Source organism: Gracilinanus agilis, chromosome 4, assembly GCF_016433145.1.
Source record: "Gracilinanus agilis isolate LMUSP501 chromosome 4, AgileGrace, whole genome shotgun sequence".
In the NCBI taxonomy this organism is placed as follows: Eukaryota; Metazoa; Chordata; class Mammalia; order Didelphimorphia; family Didelphidae; genus Gracilinanus; species Gracilinanus agilis.
Window position 1 is genome coordinate 128033521 of NC_058133.1, and position 20441 is coordinate 128053961.

At 34.3% G+C, this 20441-nt stretch overlaps 1 protein-coding gene across 3 annotated transcripts in view; it reads right to left on the minus strand.

The window, feature by feature from the left end:
* Positions 1-20441, minus strand: part of BPNT1 (3'(2'), 5'-bisphosphate nucleotidase 1) — a 36589-nt gene continuing 16148 nt past the window's right edge. For all 3 annotated transcript variants that reach the window (XM_044672824.1, XM_044672827.1, XM_044672826.1), the window contains exons 4-9: positions 17019-17126; positions 12156-12204; positions 7833-7924; positions 4905-5102; positions 4074-4179; positions 1-652 (exon numbers count right to left, since the gene is read on the minus strand). In XM_044672824.1, coding sequence (XP_044528759.1) covers positions 504-652; positions 4074-4179; positions 4905-5102; positions 7833-7924; positions 12156-12204; positions 17019-17126 — 702 coding nt within the window. In that variant the 3' untranslated portion in view covers positions 1-503. The remainder of the gene's footprint in view (positions 653-4073; positions 4180-4904; positions 5103-7832; positions 7925-12155; positions 12205-17018; positions 17127-20441) is intronic.

Below are 20441 nucleotides of genomic sequence, written 5' to 3' on the forward strand. Positions count from 1 at the left end.
TTTTATTATAGAAGTTTTATTTCATCAATATAAACAATATAACATGTATAGTACTAATGGTTAAAATCACAATAATTTAAAAAATAAGGTCATTCAACAAAATAAAATTCCTGTCATATCTAAGCTTTGTGTCCTAAATTAAATGCAGACAGTATATTATCAGTGCCCAAAACTGAACCTTTAATTTTTATCCCTACTGCTAAAAGGGAAAACAATAATCAAATGTAGGCCAAAACTGTCATGAGCAAATCAAAAGTGAGCACTAGGATTCTAATTTGACTGTTTCATGGATCTGGTTTACTAGCTTCAAATTGATGCTTTATATTTCAAAACTATAAATTTATCAGAATTCATTAATTATTTATGCTGCTCTTATTGTACAAAAAGTATCATTAATCAATAATGATAAAAAACAAAACTAAATCTATTTTCATAATTTAAAAAATTTATTAACTTGAATATTAAATCTCAAAATTTTCACTGGTAAGCAAATAATATGTCTTTCATGGTACAAGTGCATTTTTAACAGTCTCTGGAACACAGCCTGCATAGTAGTCATAATTCCTCAGTGTGGCAAGGACACCAGCAGAATTCATATGCTTTACTTCCTTATGGTATTGAAGGGCATTTCCATGAATATCAGTCAATTTGCCTAGAAGTAAAAATAGGAATGTATTATTGATCCCTCATCAAAGACTTTACATTTTAGGGTAGATTAAGAGGGTTGCTATTTTTTCCCTTTGCACGAATGGTTTTCAATTTCAATTACATATAATATAGAAAGAAACATGAGATTAAAGAAATTGCCCAACTTGACAGGAAGGGAGACAAAAAAGAAAAAATTATGATTAGAAGAGTGAAAATCTAAATTGACTTCAGAACTATAAGCAGAATTAGATTTTATTTGATTTCACTAGATTTCAATTAAATGAAAAATGAGAATCATAAAACTTTAGAGCTGAAATTGGCCTTAAAATTCATCTAATCCAATCCCCTAACCCTGATTTTGAGGATTATTTTATTAAGGTAAACCTGTAGTTATCAGATCAATTTAATTATGAGCTTAACAATTCCAGGATAACAAATCCTAAAAAGAACAGAAATCTTATCTGGGTACACGAGATCAGTTGAAAATTCAAAACTGGAAATGACATGCATCTTTTTTCTCTTTTTAGAGCTAAGGTGGTACATTTACATGATATATATATATATATATAACNAAAGAAATTGCCCAACTTGACAGGAAGGGAGACAAAAAAGAAAAAATTATGATTAGAAGAGTGAAAATCTAAATTGACTTCAGAACTATAAGCAGAATTAGATTTTATTTGATTTCACTAGATTTCAATTAAATGAAAAATGAGAATCATAAAACTTTAGAGCTGAAATTGGCCTTAAAATTCATCTAATCCAATCCCCTAACCCTGATTTTGAGGATTATTTTATTAAGGTAAACCTGTAGTTATCAGATCAATTTAATTATGAGCTTAACAATTCCAGGATAACAAATCCTAAAAAGAACAGAAATCTTATCTGGGTACACGAGATCAGTTGAAAATTCAAAACTGGAAATGACATGCATCTTTTTTCTCTTTTTAGAGATAAGGTGGTACATTTACAATATATATATATATATATAACAATAATATATTATATATAATAAATATATTACAATGAAGAAAACTAATGCTAATTTTAAATTAAACTAAAATTAATGTTAATTAAAATTCACATTATTATTTATTAGCACTATTTCTATGTGAATTCATTCATTTTCTCAAACCCCATCCTCTGAAGACCAGGCAATTCTCAAGTTAAGATAATTACTCCTGAAGCCAAAGGCATTTAACTAGGCATAGTCCCTCCATTTTTTATTGTTGTTGCTGTGAAGGCAGCTTAGAGAGCTCTATTCTTTCTTTATATATAAATAAGAATCCACCCTCCAAGCACATGCTCCTTTATCCTTGCTAAATACATCATCTAGATTTGGGGTGACCTGGTCTACAATAGGAGAAAGAATCAGTGAAAACCCGATTAAGACAACTTGTGTTTTTCTAGCCAAAGATTGCTAGAGGAAGCTAGTTTTCATAAACTAGCCAACATTCTAGAGAAGGACAGGTTGGCCAAGTTTCTTTAACCTAAAGAAGCTGTTGGTATCCACCCACATGAAGAATAGTCCTTCCCTGTGTGGAAGTAATGGGGGAGGAGTTGAATTCTCTAAGTCCACTTCCTCTTTTAAAATATTCACCAATTAGGACTGCCACGGAGGTCCAAAGGATGCACTATCAGGTCAATCAGAAGGAAGACACACCCTTAGTATAAAAGATGGTGCAAGATGGCCATTTGACATCTTTCCATGCAGACCCATGGGTGATGTACCCATCCTTTATTAATAGCTTGAATGTCCTTATTAATAAACAATGTTATACTTGGGGAAAATGATCTTATTTTATTTATTGGTTAAAATTCTAGATACTACCGTCCTATACATGTAATATAACACATATCATAATAATAAGTGTGGAACACTATATTATGTCAAGATTTTTCTAGTACTGCTTTGTTGAACTATTTACATTCTTGTTTAAGAAGATTAGCTCTCTGGGAGGGGAGGAGAGAAAATACATTAAGAAATATAGTTGATGTAAAAACAAAAGATATCAATAAAAATTTATCTTTTTTTAAAAAGAACAAAAGTGGGCAGCTAGGTGGCTCAGTGGATAAAGTCAGGCCTAGAGACAGGAGGTGCTGGGTTCCAATCTGGTTTCAGATACTTCCTAGCTGGGTGATTATGGGCAAGTCCCTTAACCCCATTGCCTAGCTCTCACCACTCTTCTGTCTTAGAACCAATACACAGTACTGGTTCTAAGATAGAAAGTAAGGATTTTTAAAAAAGGAACAAAAAGATTAATAAAATAAGAAAATGTATGATTTTAATAAAAGAAATGGCATTTTACATGTCTGCTTAACTCACTGCACCTTGGGCTCTTATTGGGCATTCATATGGTTTATTTTCCTGGTAGTTATTTTGAACACAATTAATCATTCTCTATTATTCATTTATCAATCACTTTTAAATTAGGATCACAAAGAAAATGAATATCCATATATTTTCTGTTCTCATTTTTAAAAAATCTCCTGAAAGTCTGATCCATGTTTGTATCATAAAATTCATCTCTCTAGTCTCTGTCTATCCAATTTTAATTACCACTCTTCTCTATCAGAAATAAACCTATTATTAATATGGATGCTTTTCCTTCATTCTTTCAGTTCCTGTTACCTTTCCTTGACATTATAATTTCGCTAATTTGTTTTTCTTTTGGGGCTATAAAGTAATGTTAAAATTAAATAAAATTGTTTCTGGCAGATTTATACCTAAAACATAGGGTATGGTGATAAATTTTTTTCAACTAGCATCTAAATAAAAATGGATATGCTATTTGAACTAGTATTTGTGTCTTGATATTAATAATGTATGTTAAGTAACAACTGAAACTGAAATGAAATTATAATTACCAAGTTTGGCCCTAAGGAAAAGTTTAAGAAAATACCTCCTTCTACTTCTTTAAATATGTGGGAGACCACAGGTTTTTAACACTGTACAGAACATTAGACTTTTTTAATATGCTGCTTATTACTTTTGCTGAACTTTTTTTTCTTCTTTCAAAAGTCACTTATTGTATGGAATGGCTCTCTAGGACAGCACTGATACAAGATTCAATGGAAAATGAAGATTACGAAAAAACAAAAGTTTAGTAACTTTAAAATACATGCAACATTATTGATACTATAGCATATCAAAAAAATTTTTTTTAAACCCTTACCTTCCATCTTAGAATCAATACTATGTTTTGGTTCCAAGGCAGAAGAGTGGTAAGGGTAGGCAATTGGGTTTACCTGACTTGCTCAGAATCACACAGTTGGGAAATATCTGAGGTCAGATTTGAATCTAGGATCTCCCATCTCTGGGCCTGGCTCTCAATCCACTGAGCCACCCAGCTGCACCCTAGGATATCAAATTCTTAAGGTAATATCTGCCTCATCCAAAAAATTCTCTGGATTTGCTTACTCACCTCCTACAGCATGTAAAATAACTTCTGGAGCACAAGTATCCCACTTCTTACAGCCAGGACTAGCAAATACGTAAGCAGATGCCTTGCCTTCAATCAGCTGAATGATCTGTAAGGATTTTTTTTTTAATTATAGGATCTTGGAAAATGGATTTAGTTACCCAAAGCAATAAATATAGCCAGTTCAAAAGTATAACTCTCAAATGAGAATAAAGCCTTCAAGGACCATGATAAAGTTAGGACAATTTGATGTCCTTGTTAGTAAAATGAGTTCATAAGTTCATATTTATGTAAAAAAAGAGCTGCATATATATGAGAAAAAGTTGTTTTTTTTTTTTTAACTTCTCACCAATTACTCCTTTCAGGATCATTCATGTTTAAAAGTTATTTTTAATTTGAAATTAGGTAACAATAAAGATTTCTGTAATCACCCTAAAACCTTGCTATTAACTTTCTTTAACTACAATATTAGGGATGCCCAGGCCACTTTATCTTCTTTCTATCTTAGAAGGGTTATTTCTAATCAAAGGCAAATGATTAGAAAAACAGAGTTAGAAAAATCAAAAGTTTTAGTAGGTTTGAATTTAGAATTTAAAAACTAGATTAAAAACTTGTTTTATATTTTAGAGTTAACTTTACTGGCATCATTTTATCATTTCTATTCCTTTTCCACACATTTAAATAAATAATCATTTATATCAAATGAATAAGTCTGAACATTACCAAATAACTAATCCTATGTAACAAAACTCTGAAGAAAAATTATAATAAATTCAACATTTTGTAACTCCTCTCAGTCTTTGTTTTTTTTCTGACAAACACCAATTATATTACCTTATTTCCTGCTCCTCCCACTCTGAGAACTTCATCAGGATTCATAGCAGAAATGCAATCATTTACCAACTTGTTGGAATGAGAACGAGTTGTGGTAATTATATGTTTCCCATCAGGCACTTCACTCAGCTGAAACCCAAAAGCACCCAAGCCTAAAACTCCCCAGATTGTCCTTCCGAGCACGGCATCTGTTCCTTCCTAAACAAATCAATGAAACAATAATATGTAATACCTCTGTGGCAAAAAGTCAGTGAAAGGTATAATGTTTCACTTTAGTCATGTCATTATAATTACACATGAAAAGATATAATATTAACACAGAACTATCATTGTTCCCAGATAGCATGAAATCTCCTATTATTTTGAGAAATAAGATGTTTTGCAATACACGGAGAAGAAAGATAGAGCTGTTCTCTGTACTACCAGAATTACTCAAGGAATGTTCAATATCATGTGCATTATGCAGGACCACTGTTGTGGCTAAATAAACTGTCAGTTAAAGGCTGTCAAGAAGATAGAATTAAGGTTAGAGTTTTATTCCCTAACATTTTGGAGTAAGAAGATAAAAATGATATAACCTTGGGCTTAAATCTTTCTTTTGTTGAACTGTAAGCTCCTGGTTAGATTATGAACTCTTCGAGGGGCAAAGGCTGTTTTTTGCCTCTTTTTATATCCCCAAGTGCTCAGTACATAGAAGGTGCTTAGTAAATAGTAATTGATTGCTCTAATGATTGACTTCAAAAGCTTAAAATGCCTTTGTGTAATTTTATCTCAATTATCTCAAAATTATTCTTGTGAAGCAGAAAGATGGTATTCTGATTTTTTAGCAAAAATTGAGATACAATGAGGTTAATAAAGAGCCACATACACAAAGTTATGTTCACGAAGGGGCTTCACTTTCTGTAAATACATTTCTGCATCTGATATTCACTACTTCTTCTTAGCTTAGGACTGATTAATCACAACATTCCTGAGTGCCACCAACAAATAAAAAGTTCTTGTAGCTGAGTCTAAATAGCACTATCTCAGATTACTGAGACAAATCTGAATATAAAAGCAGGAGGAAAATCACAGGATTATAGGTTTTAGAATAAGTCAGGACCTTACTGGTCATTTAGTCACTGCCTTAATTTTACAGATGAGAAAGAGAGATTGTGACTTGCCCAACATCAGAAAGAGAGAGAGAAAATAAAAAATATTGATAGTTTTAGAGAAAAAGAGAGATAATAAAATAAGACAGAGATATAGAAAGAGAAAATAAAGAGGATAAATGGATTCTTATGCATACAGTAAACAATTTTTAAAATAACTGTCACCACCTGGTAGCAACAATGCTAAACACTTAAGTATAATATCTGTTCGGTTAATAGAAACTAAAATTCCAGTTTTATTTCTCACTTTTTCCTTACTATTATATTCCCCTGACTTCTTTTCACTACTCTTTGGGTTAGGATTAGTTTTTCTAACCTTTTCAAAACATATGATGAAAATTAATTATCTTTCATCTTTAAATCACTAAGATACTTAGAGATAAATAATCCAATGTATTAGTTTTAATTCTGATGAAAATATCCCCTTTTAATTATTAGTACTGAATAATTTATAGTTTACAGTGTGATCAACTAGGACCTAAATATAATTACAAACATTAAAAGACATCCTAAATGTTTTGGATTCTTATCCAAATTTGAATTGGCACTTTACTGTAATAATTCTAAGAAATACATGCTTTCACTGAAAAGAAATAAAAATCAACCACAAAAGGCACTGAGGAACAAATATCCTGTAACAATCCAAAAAGTATTATACTGGCATGGTAAAACAAAAGATGTGCTTTTTGAAAGGGGGAAATGTCTACTCCAAGTTAAGCATATAAGATCATAAGATGATGGGCTTCTCATTACTTGTTTTCCCTTTTTGCCTTATCAGGGTTCTTTTCTCTCAGTTCCTTCACTTAAATATATAGTTTTAGAATACTGTACTTCATCTTTAGAATTACCAAATAATGAAAACAATACTGGGCTTTCTCTTTCCAGCCCCTATAAAAAAGGTCATTATTATTACTATAGCTGATATAGTACTTAAAAGATTTGTAAAGTACTTTACATACATTAACTCATTTGATCCTCACAATAACTCTGTGAAGCATGTACTACAGGATATCATCACAATTTTATAGATGAAGAAACTGAGGCTAGAAATCAGGTAACTGTCCCTTGGCCATACATTTAATAAGTGTTAGAGGTGGGTTTTGAACCCAGGTCTACCTAAATATACCTCTTTTTCCATACTAGCATGCTGTTTTCATCTAAATTGACAAGAATTAGGATAGCTCAACAAACTGAGCAAATGCAATCTAACAATGATTATTAAATATTACTCAAAACAAAGTGACTCGTATTGTTCTTTGATCCTAGCACATTACTTCTGTAACACATTCCTAGCTCTCTTTAAAAGTAAGGTGTCCAAATTAACAAAATTATTCTAATTCCACTGCTATATATGTAATACCCCAAAGAGATCAAAGACAGAAAAGTCCCATATATCCCCCCAAAAAATTTTAGCAACATTTTTAAAAATACTAACAAAGAACTCGAAACAAAGTAGATGCTCTTTTGGGAAATAGCTAAGCAAACTATGTCATTACTATGCTGTTAAGAAAAAATTATTATGATGGCTGAATAAGCTGTCATATTTTAACATCTGTCATCCAATGTATTTGGAAATCCTTCCAAACATTATATTGTCAATCAGATAATAAGTCATCAATTTTTAAAATCCAAATCATTAGTAAAATTGTTAATAAGAATGACATCAAGGACAAAGGTTGGACTAAGTTCAGATGGTTCTTTTCCATGTCCAACATAACAGAAATTTACAAAACGTGTTGCAAAACAAATGAAATCCGCCTGTATTGATGTATTATACCTGATAGTTGTAGTAAGGTTGGTTAATAACTCCTGCTATTGCTTTTCCTTCATAAGCAATTCCAATAAGAACTGTTACATTGTCCAGAAGACCTGTGTAAAAATGAGTCATTTTCTCCATTATTTTCTTGAATTATTTCATGTGGCCTCCACTTTGGCATGTATTCATTTAGATCGATGTGTAAACAGTATATTCACTAATACATACAAAGAAAATGTCACAATTTTTCCACTTTCCACAGAGTACCTCCCCAATATGTCCCCTGCAGATTTCTTATAAAGGCAATGCTGCTGATTTTGTAGGCCAGCAGGGCTGCAATTCTGTCACTTAGAAGAGTCTGAGGCATCACCAATAGTTCACATCAAGGTTAATTCAACCCCTACATTTTATGTGAGGCTCAAAGAGGATTAGTAACTTCCTTACAGTGACACAGGGAAGAAGTAGAAGAGCCAGAATTCAGTTCCAGGGACTTTCCAATTTCAATTGTCTTTTCCCTAAACCAGTGATGGGCAAACTACAGCCCATGGGCCAGATGAGGCCCACTGAAATGTTCTATCCTGGGGTACAACATTATTCCTAATCTGACAAATACAGTGAGTAGGGTACAATACAGTGAAACTTCAAAAGAGTTGCCTTAGAAACAGACTGACAGATGAGCATTGCCTTTCCTTTGGCCCCCTCTTTAAAATGTTTGCCCATCACTGGCCTAAACCACATGGTATATGATTCTGTTCCTGCAGTGGAGAGCTCTAGACCCTCCATGGAAGAAGCAACTCCCAAGTGTTGGTAAAGTGGACCAGGAAGTGGCATCAGGAGAGAAGTCATCCAGAAAGACTGAGAAGAATAAGAAGGAGACATGCATTGGTGATCAGTGGGTGATGCTGCTGATGAGCACTGAGGCTGCTATTTATTGATCTGATGTTCACAACAGAAAGGCCTATGTTCTTGCCAGTGAATATATCTGTGACAGGGCAGAAATCATCATCCTAAAATGTCTAATTTCATTTTGTCTGAATCATTCCTCTTCATTTATCACAGTGTCGTTGGTAACATGTTTATTTTTGTACTAGGGTTTTATCTCCCATTAGAGTAGAAGCTCCTGAAGGGCAAGGTCATCCTTCTCATTTCTAAATTCCCAGCACCTAGTAGTGTGCTTCATACATATTAGGTACTTGGAAAATGCTCATTAAATTAAATTGAGGTACAAATGAGATCTGGAAGTAGGGAGATTATGAAGGAAAGAAGCTGGAGGGTTTTCTGATGTCTACCTACTTCTTGCCCAAAGTAGATATGTTTCTTGAATAACTGGGATTAAGAAGAGGAATGAAGATAAAATTAAATGGGAAGTTCTAGGACTGTAAGATGGTCTGGGACCAATAACTTGTGGCAATGTCTTCTCCTCTGAGCTCTTCAACTTAGCCTTATGCCATAAATCATCATCTTGAGATTTCTTTTGCCTCAGGAATGATGGCAACTGGAACTTTTACTGACAATATCTAAACCTGGTCTTCAAATATTGCAATAAGACAAAGTCCTCCAGCATGGGGCTATCTAGCACTGCCAGAGAATTGGAGTTAAGTTGCCAGAAATGGAAAAACCATTTACAAATTAAAAACCAACCAAAAACCACTATGACCCTATCTCCCAAATTGTGTATCTCTTCCACAACTTTGGGGTTAGTGGCATAGTGCCCCCAAGATCTGGAAAAGTAGTGTAAAATTTTTTGCCCTCCCTTTGTCCTAGAATTTTTCCTTTATGAAGTTTTTACAGTAAAAGAAATTATATATATTTGTGGTATTAAAAGATAAAATATATTGGTATTATATAATACTATTCAAGTATTTTATGCATTTCTGAGTTTCTAAACTTTTTGAGTGGCCTCTGCTGGCCTTTACATGTTATATGCAAGGTCTACAAAATTCCCCCAAAATTCCCATTTAATTTCTTATACCAACCCCCAATATATTGAAAAGCTGCAATGTGGAAGAGATACCTGTACAAGGGAAGCAATTATCACAACTGGGTGGTGAATTTGGAGCTTAGTACCCAATAGCCTGTGAACTAGTAATTTGCAAGGCACCAGCCCAAGACTCTGTTAATTCCTGGACTGGCATCAAGGGCAGATACTAACTTACCAGCCATAATGGTAAAGGATCAAGCTAAACTATGCTCAGTCTTTCTTAGCCAAATGTATGAAATTTCAGGTTACTGGCTAAAGAAAACAAAAATTATCTGCAAGAAAACTAGACAGCCTCATTATTACCATTATTCTAAATGAATGTGTCAGACTCAAATAGAAACAAATCACTGTGGGCTTTGTATTAGCTTAGAAAATCAGAAATTAACATTATCTATGTTGTATTTATGTAGCATTTTTATTTATTTTGTTAAACACTTTCCAATTACATTTTTTTTTGTTTGTTTTTTTTTTAACCCTTGTACTTCGGTGTATTGTCTTATAGATGGAAGATTGGTAAGGGTGGGCAATGGGGGTCAAGTGACTTGCCCAGGGTCACACAGCTGGGAAGTGGCTGAGGCCGGGTTTGAACCCAGGACCTCCTGTCTCTAGGCCTGACTCTCACTCCACTGAGCTACCCAGCTGCCCCCTCCAATTACATTTTAATCTGGTTCTCAATAGCACTCATTTTCCAGTTTGCCCTAAGTTTGACAATCTCTCTTTTAAATAAATGAATGAACTAGCCATAAGCCATCTTTATTTTTTATATTATACTCTATTCCTGGGTAAATATTCCTGTCCTGAATTTTTAAAGTTTATAACTTTCCTTATGTAACTTAATGAACAAACAAATGATCTCCTTAACTAATACAGATAAGTTCTCTATATTTCATGGCTATTCCAAGTATACTTAGTGTTTCCATTAGAAAAGTTTGGATATTAAAATAATGACTCACATTTATGTAAAATGATCATACTTAATAGAAATTGGTTATATGATGTTTTTAAGACTTCAGGGTGGGAAAAAAGTTCTGTTTTAGCTATGAAACATGGAAATGATTCAAGAAATGTGTATCCGTTCCTTTAAACATAGAAATAGAATAAACATATCCATGGTATGCAGGTCAAATCTCTGGCATTCAGTTTCTTTCTATAGGTAGAATGCAATTTTTAGCTTAATCTCTTGGATCTTTAATTCTTCTGACTCTTAAACACTAAGGAGAACATCAGAAGGGAAAAAATGCTGGCTATATAACTTAAATTTATTTCTAAAAGGGTAGCATATAATATGAGAAATAGCATTTATACAGTTCTTTAAGTTTTGGAAAGCATTTTATAATTATCTCATTTGATCCTTACAACAACCCAGAAAAGTAGGTGCTATTATTTCCCTCATTTTACAGATGAAGAAACTGAGGCAGACAAAGGTTCAGTGACTTGCTTAGAGTTATACAGCTAGTGTCTGGCTGGATTTTAATTCAGTCTTCCTGATATAAGAGGGGAAAATGGGAATTATTAAGGTTGGACTAGATATTTAAGGTTTGGTTGCCAGAAATCGATTAACTCAATTTCAAAATAAAAAAGACCCAAGTCAGGATGACTTTTATGGTGGTTTATTTACACTCAGAAAGGTTGAAGGTAGGGAAAATGAGAGAGAGAAACTCTGGCAAGGACCAGAGGCCCCAGAAAAGGGGGCACACAGGTTAATTAAACAAGGCTTCTAGCCACAAGGTCTCTTCTAAGAAGAGAGGCCTCCTTGAGGCTAGAGTCTCCAGAAGTCTCACCAGAGCTCCTTCCACACCAAGTTCAAAGCGCCAAAAGTTCTCCACAGGAAGTTGCCATCATTTTTTTAAAAATAGCATCTTTCGTCACTTCCTGCGTCCACCTCCAGTTTCACGTGGACAAATGGCAGCCTCAATACTTTTTTTGAATTTTTTTGATTTGTTTTTGATTTGTCACTTACTATCACATGTGGGTCACAGACCTCCCCCTCCCCACTTAATTCTAAGTTGGTTGGGGTGACATTATTTCTGGTGGCTAAAGTCTAAAGAATGAATAAAGAAATTCCATTTACACACTGACTCCAGATCCAGCACTCTATCCACTGTGCCACTTCGCTGCCTGAGAATATGCAGAGTAAGGTACAGGTAGAAATATCTGAAAAGGGAGTAAAAGGGTTTAATATGCAATGGTTGAAAGTAGCTGGGGAGTCCAGGGAGGGTCAGTTAGTTAAGGAAAGTATGGATGTAATATTTGTCTTAGGGAAAATACAAGCACTGTGAAACTTGCCTTTCATATGAAGGAATTGGAAATAGGTTCTATTATTCATGTGTATTGCCATAAAGAACTATAAATAAGAGGCTAACCTTCAGTGTATTCCTTGGTACCATCCACAGGATCAACCCATACAACAAGCTGAAAAACACCAAGGAAAAGATTCAGTTTTAGGAAATAAAATCATAATTACAAACCTAACTACATTAAATTACAAAATTTTTTCTTCTCACTGAAATTGAAAAAATAATTTTTCTGATATGATACTTTAAAAGGCTAATTAAAAGTACTCATTAGTTTCATTATGCAGGAAAGTCTCACTAACTTCTAATCACTGGGAAGAAAACCTATCTGAATAACTGGAGTCACATTATGATATATTGTAGAATGCTTTAAAAGTAATTCTGAATGGATAGAGTTTTACTATAATTCTATAAAATCCTCAGAGCACCAAGAAGAGTATCATAGATAGAGTAGGTTACAAAAGGCTACTCTAAGTTGGGGAAGTTAGGTAGCAAAGAGTGCCAGGCTTGGAATTGGGAGGTGCTGTGTTCAAAGTGCGGCCTCTGACATTTCCTAGTCGTGTGATTTTGGTCAAGACACTTAACCCCAACTGTATGGCCCTTGCTACTCTTCTGTCAAAGATGAGGTGTTTTTTTTTTTTAAATAAATAAAATAAAGGAAGGGAGGCAGAAAGATGAAAACGGGAAAAGTGTCATAGCTGAATCACAAATCTGACATACTTTCAAACCAGTAATTTACCAAATTTAAGATTATAAACTATGACTACAAAACAATGAAATTATCTTTTATAAAATCAGACCTTTTAAAGCCAAATGAGTACCATTCTTCAAAATAATATTTATTTCAATAATCATTACATAAAACATTTTTTATATTTCTTTTTAGGAATTACCCTGTTACCTTATAAGCTATACAAGAAAATCTATTTCATTATTTTATTCTTCAATCTCAACTTTTTAAGAGTATATTTTATTTTTCCCCAATTACATGTAAAACAATTTTTATTTTTTTTAATTTTAAACCCTTAACTTCTGGGTATTGACTTATAGGTGGAAGATTGGTAAGGGTAGGCAATGGGGGTCAAGTGACTTGCCCAGGGTCACACAGCTAGGAAGTGTCTGAGGCCGGATTTGAACCTAGGACCTTCCATCTCTAGGCCTGGCTCTCAATCCACTGAGCTACTTAGCTGCCCCCTGTAAAACAATTTTTAACATTCATTTTTTAAAATTTTGAGTTCTAAATTTTCTCCCTTCCTTTCTCCCCTCCTCTTTCCCTTAGACTACAGAAATCTGAAATAGGTTATACATGTGTAATCAATCACTTAAAACATATTTCCATATTAGTTATTTTGTGGAAGAAATCTTGAACAAAATAAAAAATAAAAGAGTAAAAAATAGTATGCTTTGGCCTACATTTAGACTTCCATCAGTTCTTTCTCTGGAGACAGATGACATTTTTCATTATGAGTCCTTTGGGAGTGGGAACAGAAGAAAAACAACTGCTTGAACACATGGGTTGATGTGGACATGATTGGGGTTGTAGACTCGAAACAACCACACCAATGCAACTATAAATAATATGTAAATAAGTCTTGATTGATGACACATGTTAAAACCAGTGGAAATGCATGTTGGCTATGGGAGAGGGGAGGATGAAGGGGGGACGGTGAAGGGGAAAGTAAAAATATGAATCATGTAACCATGGAAAATTTTTCTAAAAAAATAAAATATTTAAATCTAAAAAAAAAAAAAGAGTCCTTTGGCATTGTCCTTGATCATTGTATTGGTGAAAATAGTTGTTATTCAGAATTGACCATTGTACAATATTGCTATTACTATGTACAATGTTCTCGAAGTTCTGCTCACTTTGCTTGCATCAGTTCAGCCAAATCTTTCCAAGTTATTCTGAAATCATCCTACTCATCATTTCTTATAGCATAATAGTATTCTATTACAATTTTATAACACAACTTGCTCAGCCATTTCCCAGCTGATGGGCATTCTTTCAGTTTTCAATTATTGCCAACACAAAAAGAGCTGCTATGAACATTTTTGTACAAAAAAGTCCTTTCCTTCCTTTAAAAAAAATGTTTAAGATATAGACCTTGTGTGGTATTGCTATATCAAAGGATATACAGTTTTATGATCCTTTGGACACAGTTCCAAATTGTTCTCCAAAATGGCTGGGCCAGTTCATAATTCCACCAACAATGCATAGTGTTTCAATTTTCCCCCATCACCTCCAAAATTTATCATTTTTCTTTTCTATCATATTAGCTAATCTGATAGGTGTGAGGGGATACCTCAGAGTTGTTTTTATTTGCATTTCTTCAAACAACAATGATTCAGAGCATTTTTTCATGATTACAGATAGCTTTTATTTCTTCTGAAAACTGCCTGTTTATATCCTTTGACCATTTATCAATTAGAGTGTGGTTTGTATTCTTATAAATTTTACTTAGTTCTTTACATGTTTAAGAAATTGGACTTTTATTGGAGATACTTCAACACCAACTTTAACCCAAAAATCTGCTACTAACTTCATAACTTACCTTATTTAGTAGATTTGGTTTCAAATAACTTTCATTTCCAAAAATGTTTCCTCCCTCAAAATGCAGACCATTTCCCTCTACTCAGAAGATTATACCAGATCTCTGAGAAACAAATTTCAAAAGGAAAGCTCCAAAAATATTTCAATGGCAGCCTCATTGTACATGGCAGACTAAGATGAATAAAGGGGACAACATTTAAGTGGATGGATTAAGTTCTGATGTGTTTCTTTTTTAAAAAATTAGTCTTATTACCATATAGTAAATTTGTGTGGTGTATGTGTGTATCTGTATGTAGTGAACAGTGATTTCATCGATGTGGGGAAGTCCTAGAATAGAAACTTCATCTATAGACTCAGGCTAACAATCTGTCTACAACTTTACACTTACAGAATTTCTAGTAACATCAAAAAGTAACAATCAATCTGTCACATAGCATATATGTATCAGAGACAAAACCTGAAGTGAGGGTCTGTCTTTCCAACCTCCTTCCTGCCTCCTGACTCCCCAACCCATTGTGATCTGGCCAAACTAGCCTTCTCTCTGTTTCTCACACTCTTGTATCCAATCTCCATGACTACATTATATATCCCACATGCCTTATGTAATGTGGCAATACCTTTACCTCACAGACTCCTTCTTTTCCTTTAAGATGAAGCTTAAGGACCATTTTCTGTATGAAGCCTCTCTGGCTTGCTTGACTGCTAGTACCTTCTCTCCCAAACTAAAAACTTCTTTGTATATATTTATATTTCATCGATTTTAATCCATAGTGTATATTTTTATATGTATTGCCATGAGGAGTAGAGATTGTTTTATTCTTTGTACTTGAATACCAAGCACCCAGTATAGTTCCTAGTAACCTATTAGGTATTTAATAAATGCTTGTTGATTTATTTTTTTTATTTCCTGACTCTAAGTCACTATTTACTTTATTATGCTGCCACTCTAAAACTTTATATACAATAGAAAAATGAATGGACCATAAAATTAGCAATAAATCAAAGTAACAATTTCTTCCCAGAGTTTAAATATCCAATTCATAATACTGGAAATTGGAAATTATTACCAGTAGTGATAGAAGTGGAGAAGTTTTTTTTAAAAAAAGGAATATAAAAGGATATACTTTATCTGAGACCAGGGACAATACGATATTTACCACTGTATATCCAACAACAAATTATCAAATTCAGAGCCCTTTGTGATCCACAAAACTCTCCAGTGTTGCCAAATTGTAAGGCAATTGGGAAATGTTTAACAAAATAAATAAAAATATATAATATAATAAAACAGAAATAATGTTAATTTATGGTTTTCTTTTCTTTTTTTTTAATTAAACTCTTACCTTCCATCTTAGAATCAACACTAAGTATTGGTTCCAAGGCAGAAGAATGATAAGGGATAGGCAATGGGGTTAAGTGATTTGCCCAGGGCCACATAGTGTCTTGAGTCCATATTTCAACCTAGGATGTTCCATTTCTAAGCGTGGCTCTCAATCCACTGAACCACCTAGCTGCCCCCAATTTATGGTTTTCTAAGTCAATATGTGGCCACCAGAAATCCATTTCTATTTCAGTTTGATACCAATGTGCTAATCTAGAGAGGAAGCACTGAATATGTGTTTAACAAATGAATAAATGGATTTAATCTGAAGAAAGAAAGTAGTATCTGTAGACAAAGGTTTAATCTAAATGAATGCCTAAAGGCTTCAAATTGGCTTTCAATTTCTCTCATGGGGATATGAGAGGACATTCTGCTTTATCTCCTCTTTGGACAATGTTAGTTAAAATTGTTTGATGATCTTAATTCTCTAAATGAACTGACTTCATGCAGAAATATAAAAAACAAAAGGGCAAGTAATGGCACTATATCTGCCTACAAAAATATTCCTGATTCAGATTGTGGATGCATTGTTACGTTATTTGGAGAGTTATGATGGAGAGAGGGCCTGACTAGGAGTTAGGAAGACCCAAATTAATATTCTACCTCTGACATTTGATGGCTCTTTGTAAATATAGGCCAATCACTTTACCTCTGACTGCCAAGCAACTTACCTGAGACTATTAAGTTAGGCAATCTACAAAGATCAACATGAATAAAAGGAATTCCCCCCACCAAAAGTAAGTTCTAAGTCCTGACTAAAAAAAAAAATAACTCTTCCCCCTCCCACAAACTCTTTAGATTATACTTTGTGGGCTCTTAAAGAATTTAATTTCCATGGCTATCATCTGCATAAATGCTGAATAAACAATTCTTAAAAACTCACTACACATGTAACCATGGTTCTATATTATTAAAACCTACAATGTTACCTTACTTGAATATCTTTCTTAAAAGGTAAACTCTGGTCTAAAATTAAGGTCATTACAAATATTAATCTTACATCTTCCTCTTTGATAGAACTGTATTGTGTTGGGCAGGGTTTCTTCAGAATTTCCTCCCACTGACCATCTTCAATCAGATCTTGATCTACCTCTTGAACAGGCAGATCCTAAATCAAAAGAAAGAACATTGAAAGAAAAAGTCACTACACTGTTATGATTAAAATTATCTCAAAACTGATTTTTGGGTAAGAACATACATTTTTTTTTTTTTTTTATTTTAAACCCTTTACTTCTGTGTATTGACTTATAGGTGGAAGATTGGTAAGGGTAGGCAATGGGGGTCAAGTGACTTGCCCAGGGTCACACAGCTGGGAAGTGTCTGAGGCCGGATTTGAACCTAGGACCTCCTGTCTCTAGGCCTGGCTCCCAATCCACTGAGCCACCCAGCTGCCCCTTAAGAACATACATTTATTGATTATATCAGGTTTATTGGTTAGACCAGAATCATTACTAATAAAGTGATATAGGTCTCCATAGTTGTCTCTCATACCAGTGGGCCCCCCTCAGCTGGGTTGGGCCACCTAATAAAGATTTTTAGGAGGTCCCTCCCATAAGGATCCCAAGATATTTTTAATTGGTAATAGCTAATTAAGAGGTGGTCCATCAGACCGTCAGCCCTTCCCCAAACTGACAGGTAAAGTTTAGCATGTAGACCAGAAAAACCCCTTTCCCCTTCATTTAATTAAACAAATTCTGTTAAAAGAAAGGCATTCCTTGGGATCTCCAAGTTCAAAGAAAATGTAAAAGGAGAAGACTAGATGGTATCTCTGATCCATATTACAGACAGAGAAATGCACAGCAATTCTCTCTCTCTTTTTTTTTAAACCGTTAACTTCTTTGTATTGGCTCATAGGTGGAAGAGTGGTAAGGGTGGGCAATGGAGGGTCAAGTGACTTGCCCAGGGTCACACAGATGGGAAGTGTCTGAGGTCGCATTTGAACCTAGGACCTCTCATCTCTAGGCCTGACTCTCAATCCACTGAGCTACCCAGCTGCCCCCACAATTCTCTCTTATATAGAAATTATTGTATATATGAAAAATAAATTCTCACAATACAGAAACTGTACTATTTTTGCATCAACAGCTCTGGGAATACAATTTCATAGGTTTCAATAGTTCTACTCAACCTGCCATTGGGGGTATAGATTATACCAAAACAAATCAATCAACCAACCAACCTAGTGTCATAATGAGGCACATCTGGTTCATTATCTCAATTTAAAATGTGCCAATTTATTCTCTCAAATGAAAAGAAGGAAGGGAAGAAAAAGACATTAAGTGCCTACTATATGCCAGGTACTATACTAAGTGTTTTACAAATATTATTTCACTTGATTCTCATAATCTTGAGGCATAGGTACTATTATTATCCTCATTTAACAATTGAGGAAACTAAGGCAAAGTTAAAAGACATACCCAGGGTCACCTAGCTAGTGTCTGAAACTATATCTGAACTTAGGTCTTCCTGACTCCAAGCCCAGGGCTCTACCTACTAGCTATCTCCAGTTGAGATTTGGTTTGTTGTTTTTTTTTTTTTAACTCTAACATTCTATCTTAGAATCAATATGTCAGTTCTAAGGCAGAAGAGCACTACGGCTAGGCAACTGAGGTTAAGTGATTTGCCCAAGGTCACACAGTGATGCAGTATTTGATGCCATGTTTGAACCCAGGACCTCCCATCTATAGCCTGACACTCAATCCAATGAGCCACCTCGAAGCCTCCATCTCCAATGTTTCATAAAACCTTAAGAAAAATAAATTAAGGGGAAAAAGCTATAGTCTTTCCAAAGAAAACATAAATAAACCTATGACAGTGAATATTCTACCCTTTCTACTATCTAATCCAGGCCAACAAGTATTAAATGCCTACTATATAAAAAGCACTATGCTAGCTCCTGGAATTACAAAAACAAAGAGTTCCTGCTCTTTAGAAGTTTACATTCTGTTCAGAAGATTTTTACATAGGGCAGCTAGATGGCAAAGTAAATAAAGTACAAGACCTCAAGTCAGGAAGACTCATTTTTCTCAGTTCAAACGTGGCTTTCAGCCACTTACTAATTGTGTGACTCTGAGCAAGTTACTTAACCCTGTTTGCCTCTGTTTCCTCATCTATAAAATGAGTTGAAGAGAGATATGGCAAACCACTTCAGAATCTTTGACAAGAAAACCTCAAATGGTATCATGAAAAGTTGGACATGACTCAATTAGAAGATAACTTCTAAAAATAAGGTGCCTAATGAAGCTATTGACTTCAAAGGACCCCTAAGTGATTCAACTTATTCAAATTAGGGTAATTATCAAACTAAAAAAGCTCTTGAAGATAATGGACATGGAAGAATTAAGTAGTTTATGGAAACTGGTTCTTCAAAGGCAAAAGTAATTATTGCTCTTTGATGAAACATGTTAACCCTGAACTGTGACTGTTTTATTATATTATGAAATGTTCCTGTTCAAGAATCCTATGTTATTTCAAAATGAATTGTATTGAAAGATGTTTGACAGCATAAGGAACTTGGTAGTTTGGACATTTCTCCCTCAAGCAGAACACAGCTTGAACTTTGAATAGTCAAATTAATAAAAACTGTTGTAAAGCTTATGCCAATGAGAGTAAGTACAGTATTATTTTTTTTTGACAGAACTCTTCACTCTCTCACTCCCTGCTTTTTGGGGAAACCTTAGACAAGAGCTAAAAGTAAATTTTTTGAATAGCGATGGTGGACCAGGTTTATTATCAAATCAAGCAATTTTAAAGTGTAATTCCCTTTAACAGTGGATTCCTCTATGCTTGAACCCTGAATAAGACCACATAACAATGTGAAGGTAAGGGTAAGTATCATAGTTCTGACTTAAATGGAAAGTATGATATTATGTAGTACTACATTTATTTAATTTTTAGCATAGGAATATCCCTTGGCTTAGACCATGGGACTGGCCACCTGTACTACTTACCCTATATCTGAAGCCAAAGAATCTGGGTTCAAGTCTTATCTCTTGCTACTTACTATGTATATGACATTAGGTAAGATGCAAAATGTCTCTAGGTCTCAGTTTCTTTATCTGTTGGACTGAGATTGCTTCAGTTCTAAATATCCTTTAGGGAGCAGCTGGGTAGCTCAGTGGATTGAGAGTCAGGCCTAGAGACTGGAGGTCCTAGGTTCAAATCTGGCCTCAGACACTTCTCAGCTGTTTGACCCTGGGCAAGTCACTTAACCTCCATTGCCTACCCTTACCACTCTTCTGCCTTGGAGCCGATACCTAGTATTGGCTCCAAGACAGAAGGGAGGAAGGGAGGGAGGAAGGAAGGGAGGAAGAGATCCTTTGATATATTATACTTTACTAAAATTTTTTTAATTGGAAGGGGGTGCCCCCTGTGGTCATGAAAGTCCTGAGCATAAAGATGAAGCACTAGCCAAAATTAACAA